Genomic DNA, 20800 nt, shown 5'->3' with positions numbered 1-20800 from the left:
ATCGTGCATGGCATTAGTTTCGACCTTATGCCTAATCCAACGAGGATCACGGCTGGCTTCTGCTTCTCGTTCACGTCGTGCTTCATCTTGCTTGCATTTATTTGCAATGGCCCGTCTCACCCGCAATCTATGCAGGCACAGGCACAATGCTGCCATTCTGTCATCCCGTAACTCTAACACGCTTGTCCTCGCTCCTCGCCCTCAGCTTGTTTCTTTTGCCTTCTATTTTCTCAAATCCACCTTCACGAGCATCTTGGTGCCCCGTGCTGTTATCCCATGGAGTGAGTCACGCTTGAACTTGGCGGTTCTCAAATCAGGATGGCGGCGACACCTGCCCGTTGCAGTATCTCACTTTCGTCCCGTTCCCCTCAAGATGGTTCATTCCCATCATGCCCTTTAGTGTTTCCCCCGACTCGTCTTCGGATACAATGTCAATCCCCTACATGTTCTGAACAACCTGCCACTCCATACGAAAAAAAAAAAAGCACCACCCTGCAAGATGTGGCTGGCACGGCCTGTGGCACCCGTTCGCTCTGACATGCCTTGGGCAGCAGCAACACCCTCGGACCTCTTCTCTGACAAGCTTGGTACACCTGGGCAGACGCTGTCGGTAAAAAAAGAAAATCCAAATATGGGATAGCCGCCCGGACCAGTCACTCGTTGTGACGTCTGGCCCGCTTCACGCCTCTTCTACGCAGCCTCACACGCCCACGGCTTCTGGCGCTCGCCGTACCAAAGACAATTTCGAAATCTGTTTGAGTCGGTGTTGGCATTCCCCCGACCGGCTCATTATCAGCCCGTCTCGTTCGCTACAGTGTGTCTGTCTTCTCCTGTCACTGAGCGAATCATGGCCCTCCGTTCTCTTCCGTTTCTTCGGGGGTTTTCCGAACACCCTTTTTGACGGCAGGTAGTTGAGATTCTACTTTTCTGCCGAGTAAGCCACCACTTCATCCTCACTCCCTGAACCTTCCAGAGTGCAAGCAGCCATCTCTGACCTGGTGGCATGACATTACCACCTGCCACACCTGTCAACGGTCTCCCGGGCACAGTCACCAGGTTGGCCCGGTTCTCCAAGCAAACCTGACAAGAGGGTCGGGAGCCTTGTGCAGGAATCTGATCAAGGAATTCCAATTCTTATGGTTCTGCCAAATCACCTACACGGAAGCCCCTTGTCGGCACCCTTGCCCTCCCTACAACCCTATTCGCCCCAAACGTGCCCATGTCGAGCTTTCGTCCCGTTCCTCGAGACTGGTCCCTTTTTGTGGAGATCTGTGAACGAATGCGAGCGTCGAGACGACGAGATGGCCGTGTCCCTGGTCCCGTTGCTGGCATCTCGATACCCTGCCACTCCCAGCAACCCGGCGTTTGATGATTTGATCTTCTGCCCGCAAGTCATTCAACTGCCCACAAGGTGTTTGCTCTCAACCTCCCGCACGCGCGTTCTAGTATGCATTACCGTTGTGATCCCACCACCCGTCATAAGGCGTCAAACTTGGCCAAACAGAAGGCAACTGTGCACAAATTCTCCTTGGGGCCGTACAACGCCCAATTCGATATTGCGCCCCCCCGGAGAGCGATACCGAGATTGAGTCACTCTCAAGCCAGGCTGGTTTGGGCCATAATTAGACCCGTCGCCTAATCAAGCCTAGCACAACTCAATTATGCTTAAACATCCCGGATACGAGGCTCTCAGGAACTTACCGAGACTAGACACATTTGTCAACTTCACTCTCCAGGCAGCGGTTCAGATGACCTAGTTAATGGTGCGCTCGTGCAAAGTTCGTCGACTGGCTATTTCTCAGACAAACTCCTTGGGGCTTATGATACGGTGACTGGTAGCAGCAACCCAAATACCCAAATACCGGTTCTATTCCTGACCCGCTATCTGATTGAGATCCGAGGCCTGGGTGGGATGCATTCGTTGACTTGTTGACCCTCCCGGCTCAGTCGTCCAGACTCCGCCAACCCCCTCCGTCTGGACTCAATTTCTTTCTTTTTTTCTCTCTCTTTGACTGTCGCTCGATCTGATGCCACACATATCTGAAGTTTTGGTTTGAGCTTTGTTGTCTGTCTGTGTTTTCGATGATAGAACCGTTTGGTTTCCAACGTCAGTGTTTTGTCATCTAATCGCAGTGCTGACCTTTGTGCGCCTGGCTTGCGAATGGAGCCGTTAACGTTTCTGGTCATTTTCTTTCTTTCTTTTTTCAGTATTCCCCTATTGAAAAGCAATTAAGAGTAATTCGCGGGAACCCCCTGGACGGGCGCCTTGGTAGCTGCCGCTGAGACGGACAACCCCCACCGTTTCGGCGGCTCAGCAACTCCGTGGGCCAGATTCAAGATTATCAGCTCCGGCTTCTTCAGCATAACTTTGTCATTATGACAGTATTCGGGTTTCTCGGTAAAGTCTGCAAGCCCTTATTTCCTCGTAACTTTCAGGCGAACGGCCATAAAGTTCAAATCTGTGAAACGAACCCCTATGTTAATTGTTTTTGTGACCTTCTCATTTGCCCCACTCCCGGAGGATCTCCTCCAAATCCCCAGGAGGTTCTCCGGTTTCATCCTGTCGTATGTCGGGACGGTGGTCTGGAGAGCTAGGCGCCCGAAACCGGACCGGTGGGTAGAGAGGCGGTGCCGCGGCGCGCCCGTTGCCAAGGCCCCAGCGGCCCCAAGGCAATTCAAATCATGAAGCCGATCTGATTTGTGACGATATCTGATCTACCAACGCTTTCTGGTATACGCCAGATCAAGATGAAAGCCAAAATCCGATTGTAACTCTAATTTTCTCAGCAAACTTGTTGTTCATTTTTCATTGTTTGCCATCTCATTTCCTTTCGGAAAGACCTACCTTGATCTACTAGCGGGCTGTCTTGCTGTTATCATGTGTTTGGCATATTTCATCTTCTCCACGCAGCTTCTTTGAGGTATAACTCGTGGGATTTCAGCATCGCATAACTACTTTCGACAAGTCTTCCTCCTCTGTAGTGAGAGTTGGTCGCTACTAGAATTCAGCATATCCAGCCCCGATCTGTCAAAATTTGGCGACGGGATTTCAGGTCAACATCGCTACTCTAGCGCGTGTTGGGACGAGCTAGGAACTTGATTTGCTCCCTGAAAGTATTCTTCCTCTTGTGTTTTCGACAACTTGCATTGGAACCATGGCCTCGACACTCGACTTCTATGTCATTATTGGAAAAAAGCTCTCGAGACACGTCGCCTATGAAATCCCACCCAAGACAAGTGTCTTCGGTATAAAAACAAGGTGAGAAAGCGATGTCGAATACTATTGATAAAGATATCCGATTTGGGCTTCAGTGTACAGTCCAACTTCAAGGGAGACTTATGGCATACCTGAAGTCTCGACGTGGTTGAAGCCATCCATCAAATACATAGGTTCGTAAATCCAACCATTCATTTCAAGATTTACAGAACATTTCCTAGTATTCGGGGCTTTCCATCTAGTTGACCGATGGACTCAATCATGGTCATGACGAGTGCTTACTCTGTCAGCAGCGAAATGTCAGAAACTCGCAAGATCATGTTAAACACCATGCACCTGTTTTCGACAGCTCGAAAAAGAGAAAATTCGCCATGCATGGTTGTTTGCAGCATCACGTCTTGAACATGCCTGCGATCTCTTGGCGCGGTAGTTGGTTGGCGGTGTTTGCCGTACCACGATCTTCGTTTCGCTTATGCCCGATGAACCATTGCGTCGGTGTCGGGGGTTTTCTTCGGCGAGAACGACTCCCGCATGGGGATTTGATCCATCAAATCTTGGCTCGTGGCCAATGAAGGCATGGCAATTTGCGAGCGAAGTGGGATCTTCAATAAACCCGGGCTGGGGGCCGGGATGCCGTGTATCCTCGGGGTTGCATCCATTTACAGCTAGCTTCACTTAGCGTAGCACCCGTCATCAGGAGTCAGGAGTCGCGACACCAGTAGATTTTGTCCATGTCGTCGCGGTTCCAGACAATCTCCTCACGATCATCTGCGCATCATCCGGCTCCATCGACAAACGTGCCATGGCGCCCTTACCGATCCCCTCGGGCTCATACCTTGGAGCGCTGGCGTTGCTCTTCTTGACATACGTCACATGTCTTACTATCTATCGACTATACTTGTCCCCGCTTGCCAGATTCCCCGGCCCGAAGCTAGCAGCTTTGTCCAACTGGTATGAGTTCTACTACGATGTCGTCCACCCAGGGCAGTTCACTTCTCATGTGCAGGCTCTCCACAAGAAATACGGTGCGTCCATGGTAAAAATATCTTGTTCCGGTGCCTCCTAACTTTCCGCAGGCCCTATCATTCGTATCACGCCAACTGAAATCCACATTGATGACCCAGAGTACTTCGACACGCTGTATATCCGTTCCGGCCGGCGCGACAAGTACGAGTACATGGCCGGCCGCTTCGGGTTCTCCACTGACAGCTTCTCGACGTCTCCGCATGAGCTTCACCGTGTCCGGCGCAAGGCATTAAACCCCTTCTTTGCGGCAGGAAAGATCGCCGAGTTCCAGCCCGTAATTGAAGCCAAAGTAAATAACCTCTGCAATAAACTTGCATCCTCGGCCGATGGGGAGGTCGTGAAAATCGATCGAGCGTTCGTTGCTTTAACAACAGACGTCATTACGCAGTATGCCTTTGGCAAATCGTATGATCACCTCGAGTCGCCCGGTTTTGAGGAGACTCTATATGAAGCCTTTCGTACGATTCACAGCGCCGGGGCTTTTGGTCAACATTTTCCTGTCGTCTTCAAGATTCTGAACCTGCTCCCAGTGTGGTTTGTAAAGGCCACGCAGCCGGAGATCATGCCGCTTGTTTCGCTTCGGCAGGTGAGTTGGTAGACGCTTGTGTTTGAGAACCAATATTCTAACAAGCTGATTCAGAGCATGAGAGATCGAATCAAAGAAATTCGAGATGGGGCCCACAGTGATCACAAAGACGCCGACCATGCAAACATTTTCTATGAAGTCATAAACAGCGACATTCCTCCGTCTGAGAAGACTGACATCCGGTTGGGTGACGAGGCCCAACTTATGGTTGCGGCGGGCCTCATCACCACTTCGTGGGCCCTCGCCGTTGCAGCATTCCAATTTGCAAGCGATCCGGCGTTCTCAGTGCGACTACGCAAAGAAATAGCTGACGCTGGGTCGCCGAAGGAGTGGCACCAGCTCGAGAAATTACCGTATCTGAATGGCTGTGTCCTGGAAGCTGTTCGCCTCTCTCATGGCGTCGTTACGCGTGACCCGCGCCTTGCGCCAGACACGGAGCTGACTTATGGCGAATGGACCATCCCGAAAAACACTCCGGTTTCTATGACCACGGTTGACGTTTTGATGAACGAGGACGTGTTTCCTGAGCCGACTTCATTCGCCCCAGAGCGTTGGATCGGGAGGCCTGACCTTCAGCGCTACTTTGTTGCGTTTGGTAAGGGGTCTCGCCAGTGCCTGGGCATCAAGTGCGTATTCCCCTAGTTGTAGGAATCAAGGAGAAAACTGACGTGTGTTAGCCTGGCATTGGCCGAACTCCACTGCACGATCGCTGCTCTATTTACTCGCTTCGACTTCGAGCTCTTCGAGACGGACGAGTCAGATGTCCGCATGGCTCACGCATGGCTGGCCCCGTACCCGAAGCTAGATTCAAAAGGCGTCAGGGTCAGAGTCAAGGAGCACTTTTGACATTGGAAAGGCCTTTCAAGTGAAATTCGCATGTTTAGCTTTCTGTGGCTGCTTTTGTCGAGAACAGGTATGGCGAGAATAGGGGTACACTGAACGAGCAAGAATTTCAAGTGTTTTATAGCTATACTTCTCCTAATGAGATACATCATCTTCCCAACCCACTTATAATACCAAAGGTTGTTCAAGTCAACCTCCGAAACATGGTGATTTTGGAAAACTCGAATACGCAAGCTTTAGTTTCCGCTGCTTTAAGTAGTATCAGCATAATGTAAGGCAAAATATTGGACGATCACTGTGATAAACCTACATAGTAGCTCCCGAGGAGTCAGAGCATACTGCTTTTCCAGATACTGCCACGCATTGTCCCTGGCCGTTGGATAAAAGCCTAGTGCCGTTTTCAAGGTTGGGATCGACGTCAGTTCCCGCAAGGTCTCGGAGGGCCTGCTTGTCGGCGTTTTGTTGTTGTCTACTTCCCCCACGCTGAGGCGAAGCAGCAGCAAGGCCGAAAACAGCGAAAAGGGTAAAGAAAGTAGAGGATAGTCTCATTTTGAATATGATATGGGAGAATAAAAGATGATCAAAACAATGAAAGTGAAATGAATTATTGGGGGGTGAAGTCGGCCGGCCGAGGATGAATTTGAGAAAGCACTGTTGAGAAGCTTTATGGTACGAGAGGTTGAATGACTGCGGCGTACTGATGGGGTTTTTATCTACACAATACTGACAGCCGATACCATCCCAGTGTCAATTTAAGGTGGCAAGTAACTTTGGCAGTTGTCACGAGCTTGACAGGCAGGCGCTCCATGTCCCTTGGGGTGAACTTGACACCTGTCACACACCCGAGACAGCCCCACCAGCGAAGCACTTAGTCGCATTATTATATACTAGTTAATATTGGTGAAGAAGCTTATAGCGCGTATTTCACAGTTTGAATAGTCAGTTTATGGGTAAAATTGCTGTCCAAACAGCTCGGCTAAGCTATAGTGTTTGGGTGTGGTCAATAACAGTTTCAGAGTGGAAACGCAAGAAACGATCTCCTGGCAATTTGACAGGGGCTTCAGTCGCCAAGCATAACCAAAACATAAACTATAAGCGAAGAACAATTCTAGAGTCTTTCCCAATTCGATTGGAATTACATGGCCTCCAAACATTCCACAACTTGTCCGCTTGAGTATCATGCACGCCATGGAGCTAGGCTGTCTTAAGAATACCGAATCGACATCAAAACGGGGCGAAAATCATGTTGTTTGTCGTTTGGGGTCTGTCATTGGTGAATTTCGAAGAGAAAATAGAAATAAATTCCAGGGGGAATGCGATAAATGGGCATGCATATGAAAAGTCGCCACGAAAGTAAATTCACCCATCATTTCACAACTCATTATGTCTCACACAGTCATCGGATCGTCGACAGTACGAATAATACGAAAGACTCGGTAAAGCTATAGAACCTTTCACTTTTGTGATCAGATGTGAATAAGTAAATAAAAAACGCCTTCTTAGGGTATGCCCTTCGATTGATCCATCCTTTAGTAATGCCTAATTCTCCGGCAGGATCTCCGTGATATTGCTTTTAGCTAGCTTCTCAGTCTCATCCAGCACTTCCACAAGTCGTTTCTTAGCAGCAATATTTTTCTCGTCATCAAGCCGAGCCATCCCCATGTGCTCCATAGCAACGCAAATGACCGAATCCATGAGGCGCAAAGCCAAGGGACCAGCAATCCCAACATCGTAGAATGCCGGTGTCTCGTTCACTTCCAGAAGCCACGTAGTGCCGTTCGTATCAATGAGGAAGTCCACAGCGAATAATTCGAAGCATTTATTCACCGTTGTGAACTTGTCGGCCATAGTGTGAGCAGCGGCGCGGAACAACTCGGCAGTGATGTTGCAGATCTGATCGAAGACCCCAGACTTCCAGTCTCCGGGGAGTAAGTCGTCAGGAGCCTTCCAGAAGTCTCTCATTGACTCTCTGTTTACAAAAACATCTTCGTCTTGAAGCGCCGTGTTGGTCAGAGACGACTTTAGACTGGGGTTCATCCAGGGTGGTTCGTAGTCCTCCCCAGCGAGCAGAGCAAGCATTTCCTTGAAGACGTAGACCTTGAGTCGTCCCATGGAAAGGACGTATGCTCGAGCATGCCATTTTCTGTTCTCCATTGGTGGAATTGAGACGATGTATCTCTGGGCGACAAATTCGCGCATCTGAGCCGAGGGGATGCGCCCTCCCTCCATGAAAACATACTGCTGCTTTGGTATCCTCTGAACGCCAGGCTGGGTTGCCTTTAGAGTAATTTCTCCGGTTGCCGTAATCAAAGCATCAAGTGAGTCCAGGCCAGGAGTTGACAGAGTTGGAGAAAAGCTGTCGGGGTTTCCATGCTCTGGATCAAACACCGGTTTAATACTGGCTCCCAGGTTGCGTTCGCTCAGTTCACTCTCGTCGTCCTCGTCGGTTTCGTACTCGGCAAGCTCAAGATGACTCGCAAGTTCTTCCACCGTGCTGAATAGACGGATACCAGCGCCGCAATCAACCAGCGCGGGTTTCATGATCCACCACTCACGTTCCGAGGCAGGTTTATGCTCGTTTTCTTCAAGTGAGTATAGCAGTGTAAGGTCGTCTGCTGCAGTCAAGGCTTCATCGACATACTCGGCGTAGTCAAGAGACAGGCGAACCGTGAGAGGTACATGACCTCTCAAGATACTGTCTGACCTCTTTGCAGTCCAGAATTCCACAACTCTTGCGAGATAATCCTTTCGGGCTAGTGCGTCGCTGTTGGGATAGGCATTGATTAATGCTGATTTTGAGGCGTTCAGGACCGCAAAATTCTTATTCAGGGCCCAGCCATCACAAAATTGAAAGGTGACTGCTGAGTCTGTTGGGAAGTCGTCAAAGTCATCGATAAACTCGGCTTCTGGCACATGCTTCCGGATGCATGCCTTGATGGGCTCCGCCAACCAAGGGCAAGCCGGTTGAATGTATGCATGCATCTTCCGGAACAGTGTGCTTCGTCTTGTAATTATATCTCAGCCGAATCTGCTATCATCCTCGGGAGGGAGTGGTGCTTTTTGGAAGATCGTAGGATGGGCGGACCTGGTTTCCATATGATTGGCTGGCGACCTCTGAAATACAGGAACAACTCTTGTGGCGGCGATGATGGGAACCCAAGGGTCGTGATGCGATACTCTGCATATAGATGACTTAAGAACAAATGGATTTACCGGGAATTTATACGCTGATCTGCATGAAATAAACTGCTTGGGGGCAGTGACAATGGCCATGAATGCCGGGTGGCCAAGAGGCATGCCAAGAGAGAGCGCGGGTACTCATTACCTAACCAACCCAGACTCTTTACTCTCATTATTTCCATTAGACATATTGCATTTTATAAACGTAATCCATACCGAACCCGGTCCCGAATAACCTCAGCGCATCTCGTTCCCAGCCGCTGACTTGTGTTTTCATTGCCAATGTCCTTGGAAATACCCCCGGGGGTTATGGTTACATGCGGGCCCAGGTGTCTGAAATGGAATTACATCCCACGTACACGTATACCTTTCAACAAATAGAATCAACCATTAATGCACAAAGTTACAAATCGTTTGAGTGTTTTAGTCACACCTAGGTAAATATACATAAAAATGTCACATACTAGCCAGCGTGAGGGAAATGTAGCGGGACCGGTCGGTAATGCAAAATCCAAATTTGACACAACCAGAATCTGAGACTTCGAAGAAGCATCCTGTGCCTGGCTGCATCGTAAGTGCCCTTGCGACCAATGAAACAAGTAGCCAAAAATACAAAATCCAAACATGTTGGGTGTGTGACAAGCTCTTCGCTGCATCCCCTGCCGAACTCGGATTAGGAGGTTAAATCTGTTTGTACAATTTCTGCAATTCCAGAACTTGCTCTGTATTGTCAGGATACAGTACATTTTGAGAAACATCGACAAACGGTAATAATGAATACCGCAAACGTTGGCGTAAAAAAAACAAAAAAACTGCTGTTGAGTAAGCTTTGTCCTCAACGTTCGTCAGCTATCATTCGACAACCCAATGCCAGTCAGAAAAATAAAATATCGTTTCTAATGGAGGCTGAAACTGTTGCCGACAGCTATGTGAGAACTTGAGCAACTGCACACGGTGCACCTAATCTAGCAAAGTAAGTGAAACACTTGCTGTGAATGGGCGCTGCGAATTACAATATTTTGATGCAGTTATAGTTAAGTATACGAAATACAGACTTTTGAGCCTGTATATTGTTGAGAAGAATGCCGGCATAGTTGTCATGTCCAGGAATGTATGCTCCTATGGGGTGTCTGTAGGATACATACACTTGTCTAGTATAGACTGGCGAGGACGTCATACTGTTGTTGCCCGAGTAGCTATCATATGTATTCTAATATACGTTGGTACACAGAGTTAACATCGGCGCTATTGTAATGGCACAGACACCCGTCGGAACTTATTTTGGTTGACAGGTGGCTTTGCTAGAGTGCACACTACATCGTAGTTAGTGCGAGGAACTGAGAAAAGTTGGGAATCGGGACTCGGAAAGAATATTTTTCAAACAACCTGGAGGAAAATAAACGGTGTGTCACAAGCAACGAACTTGAATTTTTTTCTCCTGAAGACCGGGTGAGCTGCCTAAGAAAATGCCGAGAAGGTAAATAGATTCACCGGGCGGCTCTCGGTGAAGCAAGGTGGAGTCATGGTGAGCAAAGTGACAGGCAAGGAACGTACCTGGGGACCCCCGGCCACTAATTTAGCGTTGCCGGGCTGGGCTGATCCCTCCACCGCTGTTTTCCCCCACCGTCAACACAACAATTGCGCTTGCTGCATCTGGGGTCTATTCAATGCGACACGCGCCGGCTCAAACGTCCCCCTTTCCCCCTATTTGACGGCATAGTCAAGGCGAAAAGATTCAACCAATTCTTCGTGACCATCTTTCTTCAGCAAAATGTCGTCATGGCTACTTTGCCGCCCAATTCTTTGCTCGCCCGAGCCCGGCAACCACGCCCTGGGACATCAACAAAGTCGTCTGGCGCACCCATCCCTTCTGTAGCCGCGAGTCCGGTACCGCCCACCAATGTCGCCCTATTCCTGACCAACATTCGCTTGCTTGACTTTCCGTCGTATCCGGACTGGCCAGGATTCGACGGACAGACGTTTGCTGTGCAGAAGAAGCGCATTCAGTGCGTTGAATGGACCCTCTACCAGCTCTTCGTACTGTGGGACCAAGAGGAAGCGCAGAATGTACGTGGGAAATGATCTATATTGGACTTCTGCTAATTTTCCGACCCGCAGAAGCTTCAGCCTTTCTTCCCGCCTCGAGACCATGTCCAATCTCTGAATTTACGAGCCGCTCTTTTACGAAGCCTCGAACTGGCCAAGAAAAATGGAGTCTTGGGACGAGATGCCGTGGTTCGCAAGACCATGTTGGATGAGTGTAAAGGAGAGCGATTAGAAGAGGTACTCGCCGTTTTCTCCTCTGCCGTCCTCAAGAAGATCGTCGCCGAAGTCTCGGAAGCCGAACGCGAATACCCTGCCGTCGCCCAGCAACTGGCTTTGGAAAACCGTGGATACAGCGCCGAGCGAACGGAGCTGGTATCACTTGCTATTGCTCATAGGGTCTCAATCACCAATGCGATGCGACGAAAGGACAAGGCGAGGAAGCAGTACCGAGACCTTGCCGAGTTGTTGGACTTGAAGGACAAAGGAATCGCTCGAAGAAAGGAACAGATCAAGGCTGCCAGAGAGCATTCGCAAGATCGGTATGTCTCGGATGACCAGAAATTGGAGACCTGGAGAACAGTGCGGAACAATTGGGCCGGAAATGAACAATGGATGGAAACATTGCTCTATGGCGACTCAAATGCACGAAAGGACGGACTTTTATCAGCACCATTCGACAGAGTCTGGAGACGTTTGCAGTCTGGTCATTTATCCGAACTAGAAGATGAAGGCAAGGGTCTTTTGGAACAATTGGACGGCCGAGTAAGGACGCAGAAGGAGAGGCTGGCAAAATGGCAAGACTTTCAGTCGAGGATGTTTGGCGACAGGCGCAAGGCTGCTCCAAGCACGGCATCGCAACCAAAAAAGGCAAAACGCGGCATTGGCCTGGGATTCGACATGCATGAGAACCTGCATCTTGGACGCACGGGCCCGAAAAACCAGCTTGCCACCAAGAGTCCTCTTCTAACGAAGGACTATGTGGACCTTCTGGATAGCTGCAAGGCAGAGTTGGCTCAAGTCGGTTCCGCTCCTATGATCAACCTTGCCGAAATGTTGGGGCCGCGGACTCGCCAGCCTGAGAAGCCAGAAGTAACATCGGGGACAAGAGAAAGCCTGGGAGAGGAGACTATATCGGAGCTCAGTGAGCTAGAAGACGATATCCACGGCTCACACAATGAATTACGGCGCCCGTCGTTCCAGGATGCTATGCTCCATCCCAGACGACTGGAGCGACCAACAATCCATCTCTCCGACGAGATAAGGCGCCCGGCCGATTTACCTCCCCCCCTCCCCAGCCCACCATTTTTACCTCCAGATTCCCACGCCGAACTATCTATACCACCACCAACTCCGCCATTGCCGGAGGAAAACGAAGTTACAGAGAAGATTCCCAGTCGACCTCCCAGCTCTTCTTCAATGAGAGAAAATGAGCCCATTGTTGCGCTTGAAAGGGAAGAAGATTCTCCAGAACCGCCTAAGTCTCCCACGCAGGAGCTGGCAGACCAAATCTTGGAGTCCATCGACAACGCATCACCTTCACCTGTAAAACGAGCTAAGCCTAGGCACACTTTGTCCCTCGCCGAGCGGACGCGACTCTCCATGGCGAGAACCTCCCGCAGCGTTCGGTACGATCCGGATGACGAGGAAGATGACGAGGAAGATGACGACACCATGAATCTTCAACTACCTCTCGCCAGTGCAAACAGACCGGGGGAGGACCTTACGATCTGCATCACGAACGAAGACGACCTGGTATCTCGTACACGGAAGAGCATGGCAGGGTTTGAGGCTGCTCGCCAAAGAGCACAATTGGATAGGCAGAGGTCGCTGAAGAAGTCTCGGACTCGAGCACGGACAGAGAGCCAGGTCCCCGTTGTTGAGGAAGAAACAATGGAGTTGGACCCAGACGCGTCCATACTTGCCGAGGAGCTTATGGCAGTTGAAGATATGGAGGCAGTCTTTAGAAGTCGGCCAAGGATCAAGACAAGCCCGGCCCCCTCACCCTTTAGAAGACCGCTCGAGGAGAAACCCCTGTAAAGAAGTTGTCCCACCCTAAGTAGCGTAAGCGAAGCGTAAAATACTTACGATCCATAATAAGGTACATGATCCTCAACATTAGAAGATTGCGTGTGATTGCTACATATTGTACACTGCATGGGAGGCTGCACCACTGGATGGTAATGGGCCACGCATTTCCCCTTCCTCTCCTCACCAGCCTTGGTTCTTCAATTCTTGCACTCGCTGCACAGTAGCGACAAATCCATCCTTGAACCGAGCCCTCCATCTCTCACTGTTCAACCTCTTGCGCTTCTTTCCTGGACGTTCGTGGAATCTTTGCAGCTGGAACAAACGTTTTGTCTTGTTCTTTCTGCACTGGAAGTCGAGTTGCTTCAGCGCCTTGACCAGGTCCACATTGGTGGTGAGATGGATGGTACGACCGGTTGCGGGTCGCGTGCGCAGTTCGGGCTCTTGTCGGCCGCTCGGGTAGTGTTTCTTGAGGAACTCATCCGACTCCATAGCGATGATCTTGGAGATGTCGAAGCTGTCAGAGGTTGCATCGTATACGAATGGGCTCTTGGACTTCTCCCCAGAAGGAGCTGCTGCTGTAGAGGAGGGCGGAGGGGGTGGTGTCTGGGTGGGGATGGTCGGGGTCGGCTTGGTAAATTTGTCGCTGGTGGGTGGCCGTCCGCCAGAGCGAGGGGGAGCGCAGAGAGAAGCAGAGGTTGCAAAGGTACGAGGCTGCGCCCATAGAGGCTGTCGAAGGACTTGCGATGCTCGCATGGAATGACTGTGGATGGTACAGGAGGTGAGCAGTCTCCTGCTCAGCAACCCCATTTCGGACGCCCTAGAAAGGAAAAAGTCAGGTTTGAGGTCTTGATTCTACATAAAATGTTACTCACATGGCGATTGAGCACCGGAGCAGCCGGGTGAACGCAACGGTCGAGATAGGCTTGCTTGATTGCGCTTGAATTGGCCTTACAGCGCGAGCTTCCGAAAGATTTCCTGCAAAGGTCGAGTCGCGAATCGGAGCTTTCTCGGATAAGGGTGGCACCGAAAACCCGACCACCCCACAACACGGGCCAATCAGTGAGCTGTCGCGTTGCAAGGCTGGTTCGCGTTGCTCGCGCCGAATTTTGGGAAGAACTGGATCAGGCCCTGAGCAAGAGCTTCGGAGCTCTTCGTCACGCCTTCAGCTGCTCCTACCTTCACCCCTTCCCTCCATAAGTGCCAATTAGTTCGACAGTTTGGTGGCGAGATTTAAATTCCAACGACAACGCAGTTCTGCACGACTGCACGATTTATATCTACGAGTCGAGGCACGCTCGCGAATTCCTCCAAAGTGTCGACCGACGACCCGACGATCGGCTTTGAATCCACGGCATCCCTGATTCTATCAACATGTCGTACAACCCTTATGGAGGTGCGTCGCCTGTTTGCTCAACTTTTGGTGTCTTTTACTGACATCTCCAGCAGGAAACCCGTATGGCCCGCCTCCGACCTACGGTGGCTTTCCGGGGTCGAACGCCGCGCCCGGCATGGCTCCTCCACCTGGTCTAGGTTTGGAACACCACGCACCGATGTCGAGATGTAATGCTGACCATTCTTAGGCCCTCCGCCAGGCATGTCTTCCGCTCCAGGAATGGCACCACCTCTCGGTGTCCAGCAGTCCAACAACGCACAAGCTAACCGACAAAGCGGCCTGCCGCCTAACTTTCAAGCCCCCGCGAACCTACCCAACATCAACTTCAGTGCACCCGTTATCCGACTTGGAACCATAGGCGGTAAGCCAGGTGGCCCCGATGCGGGAAGGAAGGACAACAACACCCCGACGGGCGGAAGGGCAGGATTGGGAATGGACCGCGGGTACGATCAATCAAGAGCTGCCGCTCGAGAGCACATGCAGTCGTTGGTACCCCCAACCAACGAGGAGAAGCTACGGACATTATTCGTGCACAAGATTCCGGATGGTGTCGGAGGTGACGAAGGCATTGAGAGGATTCTCAATACCGTAGGCAAACTCCGACGATGGGACGCTGCAGCCTCGGTGCTCTCTGATGGCAAGGGAGCCAAGTTCGGCTTCGCACAGTACGAGGATGCCGACTCTTTTGCGACTGCTTCGGACCTACTCCAAGACCTCGAGGTTCCCCTCAAGCGGCAGAGCCCATCGGAAGCACCGCCTCCGTCGGGAGACTCCTTTGATGGTGTTGAAATGGTCAAGCTTCAGGTTACGATCGACCCGAATTCTCTTAAATACCTCGAATCTTACAAAGAGAGCAGAGGTGACGATAGCGCTGCCGAATCTAGGACACAGTCCGCGAAGGAAGCGTTGAAGCAGGTCGTTCGAGATCTTGTGTATCCCAAGACCGCGATAACGACGGATGGAGAAGGTGACGTATCCATGGGCAACTCCGGGGAGAATGTGGAAGTTGTCAATATCCCTCTGGCTCAGGATGATGAACTTGCAGATATACCTGCGGAGATGAGGGAAGTCGTCGCCGCCGAGATCGCAGCATTCAGAGAACGCAGCAACAAGCGAGACATGGAGCGTCTCAAGCGCGAAGAAGAGATGGAGGAGATGGAGCGGAACCGCAACGCTCCTTCTCGCCCGTCTCGGCTGGATTCGCCGCCGCCTTCCAACTCCAATAATATCCCTGTTGGCCCCCGTGGCATGCACAATGCGCCGTCTGGTCCTAGGGGACAGAATGGTGCCCGTTCAACGTCTTTCGTGAATGGAGGAATATCCAACGCCGAGCTCTCCATCAACCGCGAGGACGAAGACACCGATGCCGACGACGAGGAACTCCACCAACGGGAGCTCTCGAAGCAAAAGTCTGAGGATGACAAGATGTATCTTGAGGCAGAGCGAAAGTGGGTGAACAGAGAACGGTCCCGGGCAGCAGCTTTGGAACGAGAGAAGGAGCGCGAGCTGCAAGAAGAGGAAAGTCTGGAAAGACGGGTGCAAGAGCAGCTGGAGAGGGAGAAGGCTTGGGATGACGAGCGAGAAGCATCCAGAAAGAACCACCTATACTACCGCGATCATGCGGGCTGGGTCAAGAAAAGACAGATCGAGAGGGCCGACGAACAGGCCAGGGATGAGGCAGACCGAAGAGCAGAAGAGGATGAGCGACGCAGAGAGGCGGCAGACATGGAGAGGGCGCGCGGCATGGCGGATTCCTTCCTCGACCAGCAAGCTCAGGAGATGGAGCAACGGCAGCAAGCGGCAGCCTCTGCGCCCGCGCCTTTCAAATTGTCACTTGGCGCTGCTGCTCAACGTGCTCAGGCCCAACGTGTGGCGCCGCAACGGCGGACCGTTGCTGAGGTGGAGGGTCTGCTTGACGATGAGGAGCAGGACAGCACCACGAGGAGACAACTTATTCCTATTCAATTCGAGCCTACGACTGCTGCGGATAAGATGACAGAGGAGGAGATCAGCAAAGCCGTCCGCGCCCTTGCACAGGAGATTCCGTCAGAGAAAGAGGGATTGTGGAACTGGAGTGTGCAGTGGGACTACTTGGACGACGCCATCATCCGCGACAAACTCCGACCCTTTGTGGAAAAGAAGATTGTCGAGTATCTCGGTGTTCAAGAGGAAATGTTGGTAGAGGTGGTAGAGGAGCACCTACGGAAGCACGGGAAGCCATCGGATTTGGTAGAGGAGCTTGCAGCGGTACGTACAACGAAACCCATATCTTTCCCCGTTTACAGTGCTAACATGACCACAGGCTTTGGACGACGAAGCGGAGGACATGGTCAAGAAGTTGTGGCGCATGGTCATCTTCTTTACTGAGAGTGAGAAGAGAGGATATCCAGCATAGTCTAGGCAGCCATTCTTGTACAATACCGACGATCCGGCACCAGCTTGCAAGAGGATGGGCTCTGCTCCTTTGGGGGCCGGAGGGTTTATTCCAACGAACAATCGCTTCTGATCACGTACTGTGAAGAAAAGTGAGCGAGTCTCTCCAAGGCTGTTCCCCAGAGTTCACGGAGATCAGGGAAACTCACTTTGCATAACTAGACTATCCGAAGTGCTTCAAATGATGTGGGCTCTGACTCATTATCTCACCATTGTCTGCCGAAACCACCGAGGAAGGGGTACTGCAGGTCATGTATGTATGTGGTGTTCATTAGTAGACTATTGATTCGTTTCTAGGCTTCTTATCATTCTCTTGCTCTAACGGAATCACCATGTGCTTCGTTGCTCCATAAAGACTCAAACGCACCTCCCAGAACCAATGCAATGCCACGGGTCAGTACACAATCTTCAGCCCCGGATCTACAGTCACCTGATGGCTTACCTGGTGGCTCATTGATTGAGGCTATGCGAGCAGTGGAACGTGTCTAGTCTGCTGGAAGACCCAAGCTCCAGGCATAAATTTCGGCGACTGATTCTTCTATGCAAAATGTCCAAGGCACGAGGAAGGCTCCAGCGGCCAGCGAAGAATCAACTTTCTGACCAGAATCGTGTATTCGCCGAAGAACCTTCAGCTCTGAAGTCTGATTGCCTCAAGTAGCTGTCGGCTGCACACAAAGAACTGCAAGCTGCCTGCTGGGCATTATGGACTATGAACCTGTTTCTGTGAGGCATTCAGGACTCTTTCTACGTATACGCTCGCAAAGGCACTGCGCGTCCCCGGCACAGCCACGGTGACGACCGCAAAGATCGCATCTAGGTCTACTGCGGTGGCACGTGCCTCCTGAAAAAAATGCGAGGCAGACCCGATCTGTGCTGGTACCATGCCTATTACCATGACGACCAAGCACCGCCATGACTCGAGATTCTGCCTCAAAAGGGGGCTTGCTAATAAATAGGCGTCATGATGAGCTTAACCTGCGAGAGTATCAGGTATGGGATATTGTTAAGATGTGTGTACTATGTATGAGGGCTGGAATGGCAGAACCATCGTGGCCAGTATGGATATAACCCTGATAGTCGGCAGAGAATGCCGAGCCCCCCCCCTTCCCCCATGCTGTTAAGGAGACCCCACGCGGCGCCGGCCAGGGAAATGAACGGTTTGATGCCTTCGGACAAGACGACGGCACTCAGAGGCTCGTGTCCTTACGGAATTGTCCTCCGGCGGGTCTGCAGCCTATGCTGCAGCTGATGACTGAGCGTTTTCTGAATCCAAATAGGTGAACCTGCAAATGAGACATGGTGCCATTTTCCAACCTACCAAAATGCTGTCCGCATTTTAACAGGAGAACTTTAAGCTTTCTGTCTAGCCCAGCTTGCCCACAAATTTTGTCAAGGCATGCTTACCGCCACGAGAACAATTGCAGTTGTTAGGCACGCCAAACGCGCATACCGCAGCTTTCCAATGTCATTTGCTTTGTCTCCAAAAGTCGAGAAGTCATGTTGGATTTAAGGAAAATCTCTTCGTTTTCCCTTCTGCTTGGCGGTTTCCTGGTTGCCTCTTCCCTTTTTGCGGATCAGCACGTTGTTTTATCGGCATTCACCGCGCCGGGATTGCCGTGCAATATGCTTATGCTTTAGCACACAGTGGGGGGCCATTTCCTTCCGAACGTTCCTTTGGAACATCTCACTATGCACTGTTACAACCGACAGCCCCCAGTCTGAAGAGCAACAACGATCGACTCTGTCATTATGCATTGGGCCAATCAACTACAAGCCAAGATGGAACCCGATTCTCTCAATCAAAATATAACGCGCGCTAGTCACTACCCAAGAACCCCAAGGCTGGTGTCAGACCCCTAAATAGGTATCTGTCTCCACCTCCGCGATGATTAGGGTGACTAAATACGAGGTCTGGTGCTCCTGCGAACCTTGCTCCATGTAATGCCCAGGCATCAGAATTGGCATTTCTGTACGGATAGCCAACAGCAAACCAAGCCTTATACGACTGACTGACTACCTGGGGTAGGCTTGTCACCTTTATGAACGCCCCTTGCTGCGCCGCTGGTGCAGAAGGGGAAGTTGCTGGCGACATAACCGCTACTTTGCGAGCATGTGTTAAACTCCCTCGTCCCCCCTTCTTTGATTGCTTTGCAACCTTTCTTTTTCTTTTTGGGATTTCTTTCGGCATTTTCTATCCGATTATTTCATGGCGAAAAAGACCTGACAAGGTGGTCGTACCGCGCATCAGCGCTGCTTCGAGTTTCAAGCTTTCTCATGCTAATACCCCATCGCCTGTTTAAATCATGTTTATGTCGACAAAGCGTGCGATTGCGCTGGCGTGCGCCATTTTCGTATTCGTGCTTATATCGGGCTACGAATCAATCAAGCACAATTACATTACTAGTCCTCTCAATAATATCCTGAAGAATACCACAGTCGAGCCCGCCTCGTCTATTCTGGATATAAAGCCATTCTGGACCACCGAGCAGCTTGAACCCCGGTTTGCTTACGTACAGTACGCGACGGACATTGATTATTTCTGTAATGCGGTCAGTCTTCCCCAAGCGCCGAAAGCTTTGCGCAAGACCCGTGCATTATGAGGACGCAGAATAAACTGATACATCAATATTAGGTGATTAACTTTAACCGCCTGGAAAGATTCGGTGCAAAGCATGACCAGGTCTTGATCTTCCCCAAGAAGTGGGCCACAGGGGATTCGAGAGAGGCAAAGGCCATTCGAAAACTCCACGATGTCTCCCCCCACGTCGTTCTACGACCCTTTGACCTAATTACTACACATAAAGGCTCGTCAACGTGGTCCAAGAGCCTTACCAAGTTTCACGCTTTCGACTTGACGGAGTACACACGCGTCCTGGCGTTCGACTCCGACTCTCAGATTCTCAACAACATGGACCACTACTTCCTTGCCCCAATGGCTGCCGTTGCGGTCCCGCGTGCATACTGGCTGAGTGAAAAAGACACACCTGTTGTCGAACAGGTGCTGAGCTCGCACGTGATGCTTATTGAGCCGAACAAGGCGCGCTATAACAAGATTGTTAAGGAGGCGCGGAAGTCAGGCGACTTCGATATGGAGGTCTTGAACCACATGTTCAAGAACTCGGCCATGATCCTACCTCACCGACGGCTGGCCCTGCTAACGGGCGAGTTCCGCAGCAAGGACCACCAGAACTATCTTGCGCCCGACGAGGATGAGCAGTGGAATGCCATGGCCGAGGTTTCAAGAGCGTACTTGGTTCACTTTAGCGACTGGCCACTGCCGAAGCCTTGGGTGCCGCATTCAAACGATCAATGGGAGGCCGCCTTGCCCGAATGTCCCCAGGACGAGGAAGAAAAACCCGACCGACCAAAATGTGCTGATCGGGTGATGTGGGAGGCTATTTACGAGGATTACAAGCACGACAAGGACCAATATTGCAAGCCATTTTGATCCAGGACCGGAAATGATCGCATGATGCGATACGAATTACGCCATGAATGTTACAGCGTCAATGGAATATTGATTACAGCGTCTCCGATAAACCCACTGAGAGGAGCCAACAGATATTATACGCTCCGTTCGTCACATGTTTCCAGCGGCTCACATGGGCAGGGAGGAATCATACAGGCCGCTTACGATCACATCGAGGGCTGCGGCAGTTAGTCTCGTGACGGTCTTGCTCGACAACACTCAGCGGACGCAGGGCACCCAAAGCGCCCCGAGAGAGTTGAGGTGTTTGGGCGAGGTGAAACACCCTCAATCTTGATAGTGGAGGCAACTATCAATCTCGCGACCATGACCAGCCGCCAGCAACATCCCCGCTAGTCTTTCGTCGAACCTGAACTTCACCACTGTACCCATCGCAAACGGATGAATTTCTCCGTACAAGCATAGCAGGCAACAATATCTGATGGCTGAGGTGAAGGGAACGATTCGACAAAAACTAAAGTTGGCAGAAACTATGTCAGTGAGAGAATTCAATTCTGCAGATTTTACCAGAGTAGATGCGTCTTATCGACCTGAAAGGTTCGGTAGTTGATAGAAGCAAGC

General features: G+C 51.1%; 6 protein-coding genes across 6 annotated transcripts; 4 read left to right on the top strand and 2 right to left on the bottom strand.

Annotated features, from left to right (window-relative positions):
* Positions 1 to 4019: 4019 nt before the first annotated feature.
* On the top strand, positions 4020 to 5675 carry EsH8_IX_000048 (cytochrome P450; the record flags this gene model as incomplete). The annotated part of the gene is made up of 4 exons (XM_083266384.1): positions 4020 to 4242; positions 4294 to 4829; positions 4884 to 5455; positions 5507 to 5675. 4 exons carry the CDS (start codon positions 4020 to 4022, stop codon positions 5673 to 5675), a joined length of 1500 nt encoding a protein of 499 aa, XP_083129949.1.
* Positions 5676 to 7211: 1536 nt separating this feature from the next.
* EsH8_IX_000047 (tubulin-tyrosine ligase family-domain-containing protein) lies at positions 7212 to 8654 on the bottom strand (the record flags this gene model as incomplete). Its single annotated transcript, XM_083266383.1, has 1 exon — positions 7212 to 8654. The coding sequence occupies one exon, from the start codon at positions 8652 to 8654 to the stop codon at positions 7212 to 7214; it is 1443 nt and encodes a 480-aa protein (XP_083129948.1).
* A 1977-nt stretch (positions 8655 to 10631) lies between these two features.
* Positions 10632 to 12935, top strand: EsH8_IX_000046 (HAUS augmin-like complex subunit 6 N-terminus-domain-containing protein; the record flags this gene model as incomplete). The annotated part of the gene is made up of 3 exons (XM_083266382.1): positions 10632 to 10919; positions 10971 to 12039; positions 12367 to 12935. 3 exons carry the CDS (start codon positions 10632 to 10634, stop codon positions 12933 to 12935), a joined length of 1926 nt encoding a protein of 641 aa, XP_083129947.1.
* Positions 12936 to 13106: 171 nt separating this feature from the next.
* Positions 13107 to 13679, bottom strand: EsH8_IX_000045 (mitochondrial 37S ribosomal protein bS21m; the record flags this gene model as incomplete). Its single annotated transcript, XM_083266381.1, has 1 exon — positions 13107 to 13679. One exon carries the CDS (start codon positions 13677 to 13679, stop codon positions 13107 to 13109), a length of 573 nt encoding a protein of 190 aa, XP_083129946.1.
* A 618-nt stretch (positions 13680 to 14297) lies between these two features.
* Positions 14298 to 16714, top strand: EsH8_IX_000044 (uncharacterized protein; the record flags this gene model as incomplete). Its single annotated transcript, XM_083266380.1, has 4 exons — positions 14298 to 14319; positions 14373 to 14456; positions 14507 to 16566; positions 16622 to 16714. 4 exons carry the CDS (start codon positions 14298 to 14300, stop codon positions 16712 to 16714), a joined length of 2259 nt encoding a protein of 752 aa, XP_083129945.1.
* Positions 16715 to 19055: 2341 nt separating this feature from the next.
* On the top strand, positions 19056 to 20200 carry EsH8_IX_000043 (uncharacterized protein; the record flags this gene model as incomplete). The annotated part of the gene is made up of 2 exons (XM_083266379.1): positions 19056 to 19301; positions 19385 to 20200. The coding sequence occupies 2 exons, from the start codon at positions 19056 to 19058 to the stop codon at positions 20198 to 20200; spliced, it is 1062 nt and encodes a 353-aa protein (XP_083129944.1).
* Between the last annotated feature and the right edge of the window lie 600 nt (positions 20201 to 20800).

Source organism: Colletotrichum jinshuiense, chromosome 9 (genome assembly GCF_051148585.1).
Source record: "Colletotrichum jinshuiense chromosome 9, complete sequence".
In the NCBI taxonomy this organism is placed as follows: Eukaryota; Fungi; Ascomycota; class Sordariomycetes; order Glomerellales; family Glomerellaceae; genus Colletotrichum; species Colletotrichum jinshuiense.
This window is presented reverse-complemented; position numbering and strand designations above follow the sequence as displayed.